This window comes from Babylonia areolata, chromosome 5, assembly GCF_041734735.1.
Source record: "Babylonia areolata isolate BAREFJ2019XMU chromosome 5, ASM4173473v1, whole genome shotgun sequence".
NCBI lineage: Eukaryota > Metazoa > Mollusca > Gastropoda > Neogastropoda > Buccinidae > Babylonia > Babylonia areolata.
The window spans coordinates 21,234,331-21,242,245 of NC_134880.1; the positions used below are offsets into that span (position 1 = coordinate 21,234,331).

General features: G+C 42.6%; 1 protein-coding gene across 1 annotated transcript in view; it reads right to left on the bottom strand.

Annotated features, from left to right (window-relative positions):
* Positions 1 to 2,367: 2,367 nt before the first annotated feature.
* LOC143282222 (sodium channel protein 1 brain-like) overlaps positions 2,368 to 7,915 on the bottom strand; it is a 74,461-nt gene continuing 68,913 nt past the window's right edge. Inside the window, exons 26-29 of the mRNA XM_076587822.1 lie at positions 6,101 to 6,211; positions 4,558 to 4,828; positions 3,485 to 4,017; positions 2,368 to 3,141 (exon numbers count right to left, since the gene is read on the bottom strand). Coding sequence (XP_076443937.1) covers positions 2,368 to 3,141; positions 3,485 to 4,017; positions 4,558 to 4,828; positions 6,101 to 6,211 — 1,689 coding nt within the window. The remainder of the gene's footprint in view (positions 3,142 to 3,484; positions 4,018 to 4,557; positions 4,829 to 6,100; positions 6,212 to 7,915) is intronic.

A 7,915-nucleotide genomic window follows, 5' to 3' on the forward strand; every position in this document is an offset into this window, starting at 1 on the left:
ACAACACTTCAAAAGACACATTTTCACAACGTTGCACACAACACAAGATTGCACATCACAAAGAGAAGTTAAAGATTTTCACGCGCGATTTGGCACTTCATTAAGCATGTGATTATCACAAATGCCTCTTCGACAGAACGAATATTCTTCGCTAAACAGCTCGCTTAGTTTTCATTGGTTCAATACGATTAGCGCGATATGGACCATATTTCGACAACTTTGATATATGGCTCACTGATATTGTACGGTATACTTATCGCTGGTCTTTCAACAGCGTTCTCTTTGCCCTGCTGACAGGCAAAAAAAAAAAGTGACACCTGTAGTCGAACTATAGCCATTCCATGCATCTGAATTTAGTGCCGACAGTTTCATCATTCTCAAGAATGTCTGGGCATGTTTGTTATGGAAACGTGAGCAATTTATTATGCACACAAACCTTGGGAACTGTATGTTCAAAACAGTGGTAGCGGGCCAGGCATTACTCCATAAAGCATTCGAACTGAGGAGTGATCGGATGTATTACGTTTTTAGTTATTTTAAGATTCATATGTAACTCGGGTGCACTAATTTCGAAGACGAGTGTCTCGAATGCTTCAAAGAATGCAAACCATACGTGTAAGAAAATATCTGAAATTAAAGAATAACGTAAACCTGTCAGTTTTGTTCCTTCCACAGATTACATTCCATTGTATTTAATCCAAAACAAATGGAAGTACAAGCGAATGATTCTATGCTGTACATTGTCCAAATAACGACATATGACCTACTGTTTATTACCAAACAGCTCAATATATTTTTAAAAGAAAGGTAATATGCACACAGCAACAAACGAATAGATACTCTGTTCAGACACTGACATGGTTGAGTATGCTTAAAAAAAAAAAAAAAAAAAAAAAAAAGTGCACGGTTTTGGCAATGACTGTCGAGATGGCGAGTACGTTCTTTTGGGATACATTCATTCTAGTTTCACAATGACAACAAATTCCCACCACCTTCTAATTCAACACAAAATCATGATTGGTATTGAGAGAGGGAATGAAAATGAAAATAATCAAAAAGGCATTGCAGTCACATGCAGGATGATACCAGCTCTTCCTGAAATGACTCCCAAGTAGCGTCCAATACAGGCATGGGTTCACTTCCTCGGTCATCTTTGACCCTCCACCAGCACTGTCCATATCACTGTTCATCCTTCATAGACTATGCCTCTTCAACGCTAACGTTTCATACTCCACGTTCATTAAAACTGCCTGAAAATGTTCGTTCTGTTCCATACAGAGAGGAACTCGTCTACCATATTTCCTCTCCGTTATTTCTTTCTTTGTCTATCTCTGACAAAGAATGTCTTGGAGCGTGTCTATGTCTATAACGCGCATACAATGATCACATACAATGTTTTGAACAATGGAGCAGACAAAGCAGTGAAGTTTGAATACCTTATTAGTCATCAGTCACCGCGTGTTTTGCTAACCATTGAGATAGGCACTGTTGATTTGAATCATACATGACATCTTCAAAGTGGAACAAAAAATATATGGAAGGAATGGTGATTGATTTCGATCATAACATTAATACTCAGGCGGCATAATTATACTATGTCTGACTTGAACAAAGCGTTCGGAAATACTGTCACATTACTCGGATTCAGAGTCGTGTTAATCGAAAACGCATGATAATTTCAGAACAGTGTATTGTTCTTCAGAAGGACTTTGTTCCAGACAACAAGACTTGAAACAACGTCTTTCTCTTTTTTTTTTCTTCAGTTTAACGCCTTTCAACACAATACGTTTTAAATGGATCATACCACAATACATCTTGTTTCTTTATTTAGATGCATTCTCTGACGACTTACAGGAACAGTATTTGCACTCTTAATCTGTGGTTCCGCAAGTGACTCCAATTCTATTTTCGACTGCATCAATGACGCTTCTTTAGACAAATACATGTTTTTGTTCAATAACGACATATGAAAGAAGCGAAGAAGGATGATTTTATTCACCCACCGACATTTTCTGTTTGTGATATGCGTGCGCACATCTTTGTGTTTGCCGTTTTGTGTGATGTTAAGGAACACGCTCCCTCACATGAGATCCGAGCAAACCACGGATACGGACACTATGCACGCCAGTATATGTTCATTGTGTCCTTGTATGTAATCGGCGTGCAACATTCGCCTCGTTTATAAGATGTGTTCATCTTCGCTGTTGCCCCACAACAGTTCAAAACTTCACACTTCTTTCCCCCACTTTGTGTCCCCACCATGGCGAGCGGTCGCTCACTCCCATGGACTGCACTCCCAACGAAGACGCACGGTCACCTCACCATTCCTAACCCCGCTAAACCCCCCCCAAAAAAAACAACCTCGTGTTATAATTCCAAGTCCAGCTGACTGCCTTTGTCCTGGCCCTGGGAATACAGAGCGGTCACTTTGGGCACCTGCAGCGTGTTGGACAGCTTGCCCTGCTTGCTGAGCGTCTGTAGGTGGGTGGCGTTCCGGGGCTGCGGGGAGGGCGGGGGGCTGTGCACGCTGATGTGGCTGATGGCCGACGACGGCCTGGAAGAGCCGAAGAAGCTGGACAGGGCGCTGCTGATGCGGTGTCCCAGGGCCCTCACGCCGGACAGACGTTCCCTGCTCCTCTCCAACGTGGCGCTGTTCTTCCTGATGGAGTTCTGACGCATGGCCAGCTGCGTGATGTTCTTCAGGGCCTTCTGGGTCTTGTGGCTGCGCCAGGCTCGCTGCAAGGTGCGGGCTGCCACGTCTTCCTTCTTCCGCTGAAGGGTGGTGGACTTCACGCCCAGCTTTTCCCGGGAAGGAAAGATGCCGACGAACTTTTCCTGCATCTGCTCCCTCAGTTTCTTCAGCTCGTCGGTTTCCTCCACGTCGGAGAGGTGGTTCTTCACCAAGGCCATGAGGACGTCCAGACAGTGCAGCTTGTCCCCTTCCATGATAGGCAGGTTGAAGGAGACCAGGGTGATTTCGTTGGGCTTTTCGATCTTCAGGGGGTCCTCCAGATCGGCCACGAAGTCGGACAGCTGTTCGTACTTGATGAACTGAGTGGCGTGGGGGTCGTATCTTTCCCACACCACGTAGAACATGTCAAAGTCATCCTCTGTGATACCCACTTCTTCTTGTTGGTGAGCCTGTACAAAATAAAGGGCAATGGGCCAATTAAATAATGGTAGAATCAAACTAAACTTGTTTTCGTTTGCTGAACTCTCTCTCTCTTTCTCATACACACACACACACACACGCACATACAAAATACTGAAAACACTTCTTTTTTATTTGCTGACATAATATGAACACAGTAAACTGTTTACATCTTTAAAAAAAAAGACCATCGGGGATACCGTTTTAGAGAATGCTGCAAGTTCATCCCAACCCAACGACCGTTTTAGAGAATGCTGCAAATTCAAACCAACCCAAAGACCGTTTTAGAGAATGCTGCAAATTCACCCCAACCCAACAGCTGGGGCCACTGACCTGGTTGAAGTTCTCCAGGATTACGGCGATGTACATGTTGATGACGATGAGGTAGACGACGGTGATGTAGGACACCATGAAGGGGATGGCCAGCCAGGGGATGCCGCAGTCCCCGAAGGACGACGCCTCCACGTTGCCGTCCGGCAGCGTCCTGTAGGAGCTGTTGCAGTTGGGGGACTCGATCAGCAACCCGTCCAGAATGTCGTTCCAGCCGGCAGAGGTGGCCAGGCGGATCAGCAACAGGAAGCTGTTGCCGAACGTCTGGAAGTTGGTCAGGTCGTCGACGGCCCCGTTCAGTTTGATGTCCCCGAAGGACGACATGCCGATGATGGCGTAGATGTACATGACGAGGAAGAGGAGGGCGCCGATGTTGAAGATGGCCGGGAGGGAGATGATGAGGGCGAAGAGAAGCTTGCGGATGCCTTTGGCCGACTTGATAAGGCGCAGCACCCTGCCGATGCGGAACACTCGTACGACGCGGAGCAGAGTGGGTTTGATGATGACGCTGTTTAGCAGGTCGTCCAGAATGATATCTGGTGGGATCCAAAAAAACCAAATGTAAGGATTTCAGCTGATAACTACTCAGGCCGATAAATACCATATCAATAAGAACATTATTGGCATGTAAAGGTTTATAAATGGTAAAAAACAAAACAAAAACAAAACAAAGCAACAACAACAACAACAAACAATGGTAGCGATTTCTTCCTCAAAAGAAGAATGTCAAGACTGCAGTTAATGCCCCCGCCCCCCCTCACCCCCCTTCTCTCTCTCTCTCTCTCTAACATATACACACACATACATAGGCACACATGGTGATGCATGCATCTGTTGAATTTTATCAATGTTGAAGAGTTACAACTGTTCCTTCGAGCTTAATACAAAGCATATGTATTTAGATGGAATAACGTTTTGAACACTTATTCCATCTTGAACAAAAATATTCAGAATACTCGTACACGTATACACTGATCACAAATTGAAATCAGTCGAGCAATTTGTTAAAAAAAACACACAAAAAACAAACAAACAAACAAAAAAAGTCCACCATGAAAGGCACCAATGCTACTCACCAAGAATGGACATGAGGACGATTAGGAAGTCGAAGATGTTCCACGGCACTCTGAAATAGTGCCAGCGAAGACCCAGCAGCTTGACAATCGCCTCCAGGACGAAGACAGAGGTGAAGATGACGTTGAGCATCTTGAGGGTGTCTGTCACCGCTTGAGTCTGGTTGTAATGCTCCACGGCCATCACCACCATGTTGAAGGAGATCAGCAGAACGATGGCCATCTCAAACTTGGTGCTCATTGAGATGTTGTAGAAGAACTTGAGGAATTTGGACTGAAAGAAACGTGCAGAAGAACTTCAGGTATTTGGGTTGAAAGTAAAAAGAGAAGAAGGAATCTGGACGGAAAGGTAACTTGAGGAAATTAGACTGAAGGAAAAGGTTGAAGAACTTTATGAATTTGGACTGAAAGCAAAACGAGAACTTGAGGAATTGAAACTGAAAGAAAAGTTAAGTAAAAGAGCTTAAGGAATATGGAAGGGAAGAAAACGTTGAAGAACTTGATGAATTTGGGCTGAAAGAAAATGCAGAAGAACTTGATGTCTTTTTGGCTGAAAGAAAAAAAAAAAGAAACTTCAGAAATTTGGCCGGCTTGAAACAAAATGTAGAATGACTTGAGGAAATTGGACTGTAAGCAAATGGAGAAGAACCTTAGGTAATTTGGGTTAAAAAAAAGAAACAAAAAGAGTAAAACTTGGCCTGAAGTAAAATATAGAAGGACTTGAGGAATTTGGATTGAAAGAAAGGGTAGTAGAACTTCAGGTATGAAAGAAAAAGTGGAGCTTCAGATAATTATTTGGGTTGAAAGAAAAAGTGGAACTTCAGATATTTGGCCAGGCTGAAAGAAAATGTAGAAGGACATGGGGAATTTGGATAGAAAGAAGAAGAAGAAAAAAAAAAAGAACAGCTTAAGGAATTTTGACTGAAATAAAAAGCAGAAGAAATTGAGAAATTTGTACTGAAAGAAAAGGTAGAACGTTTGGAATTTGGACTGAAAACAAAAAGAGAACTTGGATTTGGACTGAAAGGAAAAACAGAAGAACTTGTGGAAATTGGACTGAAAGGAAAAGTAGAAGAACTTGAGGAATTTCGACTGAAAGCAAAATGGGAAGAACTAGAATTTGGACTGAAAGAAAAGGAAGAAGAACTTGAGGAATTTGGACTGAAAGCAACATAAGAAGAGCTTGAATTTGGACTGAAGGGAAATGTACAAGGACGTGAGGAATTTGGACTGAAAGCAACATAAGAAGAGCTTGAATTTGGACTGAAAGCAACATAAGAAGAGCTTGAATTTGGACTGAAGGGAAATGTACAAGAACTTGAGGAATTTGGACTGGAGGGAAAAGTAAAAGAACTTGAGAACTTGAGGAATTTCGACTGAAAGAAAAAGAGCAGGCACACATTGCTCATGAAAGAACTTGAAGGATGTGGACAGATGAAAATAGAGCTTACACAAATCATTCATTCATAAAGATGTTGGAGAAATGCACAAAGAAACAACAACAACAACAACAACATACAGGACAGCAAACAGACAACTCCCCTACCCTTGGTCGTTTGATGGTTTTCTGCGGCTTCTTGTTGCCCAGCTTTTTCAGGGTGTTGTAATAATTCCTCTGACTGTCCGTGAGAAAGGCGTCCAGGTAACTGCCTTCGTACTGCCAACATAAACGGAAGAGCCAAGTCAGGGAAAGATTGTGTAGTATTACTCTTTTATCACAACTGTGAGAAAGGCGTCCAGGTAACTGCCTTCGTACTGCCAACATAAACGGAAGAGCCAAGTCAGGGAGTTTCAGTTTCAGGTTTCAGTAGCTCAAGGAGGAGTCACTGCGTTCGGACAAATCCATATACGCTACACCACATCTGCCAAGCAGATGCCTGACCAGCAGCGTAACCCAACGCGCTTAGTCAGGCCTTGAGAAAAAAAAGAAAAAAAAGGTGAATAGATAAGAGATAAGCTTACATAAATAAATAAATAATAATTATAATATAAAAAGGTAGTAGTAGTAATAATAATAATAACAATAATAATAAAAAGTTAATAATAAATAAATAAATAAATAAGACAACAATGATGATAAATAAACAAATAAATGTAAAACATGAAGACACACATTCACACATACACCCACACAAGTCAGGGAAAGATTGTGTGGTATTACTCTTTCATCACAACATATTTTTCTGTGAGAAATTCGAGCTGCACTCCCCAGGGAGAGCGCGTCGTAACACTGAGAGCGCCCTCCCTTTTTGTTTTTTGTTTTGTTTTGGTATTTCTTTCTGCCAGTAATTATATTTGTCTTCACTTGGAAGTGGATATTTCTACATAACTTTGCTAGAGACAACTGTTATGTTGCCGTGGGTTCTTTTAATTGCGCTAATTGCATGCAGCACTCGGGACCTCGTTTATCGTCTCATCCGAATTACTAGCGTCCAGCCCACCACTTAAAGTCTAGTGAATGGGGAGAAAATGCTGGCGACTGTGGGATTCGAACCAGTACGCTCAGATTCTCTTGCTTCCTGGGCGGACGCGTTACCACTCGGGCAACACTCCAGTCATTTGGCTGCACTCTGTTAAACAGAACTGCGGAATGTTCATACATCAAAGTTGAATTAATGCACGCACGTACGCACACACACACACACACACACACACACACACACACACACACACAACACAGATACGCGCGCACGCACACAACCTCCTTTCACACCCGCCCCCCCCCCCCCCCCCCCCCGCCATACCCCCCCTACCTCTACCCCACCCCACACGCACACACACTCTAAAGCAAGCGAAGACACATCAGTCCTTTGCAACAGACCTGTAAAACATAACAATGTGAACGAACGTGTATGGCGGATCATGCGACACTACCAACACACGGTAGTTCTAGAATACAACGACAACATTATTTGCAAATGAACATAGATCGACAGTTGAAGCATGTAACAACCAGATTTCGTTTGGCATTTCCGACTTGAACCTACACCGATTCAGATACAAATCATGCAATGACTGTGAACTGTTATGTCCATTGTGCAGGACATCAAAAGCAGACGATGTACACTTTGTTCTCTGTTGTCCAATACCTACCGATATTAGGGTTAAATGTATTAATCTGAAAATTTACAGAGATCCTTGTCTGTTCAAACGGAGTCTGTTGAAGTCATGCACAAAACCTGATGTTATACGTAATCTCCCTCTGTTATTGTGTAAGGCTTTCTGATTTAGAGATACAGCTGTTTCATAGTCTTGTCTTTCATTGTTCATTTATCCTCAAATTGTGTTCATTGTTCAAATACCCCTTTATGAGGGGCTATGGCAACAACAACAACAACAACAAAAAAAAAAAAAAAAAAAA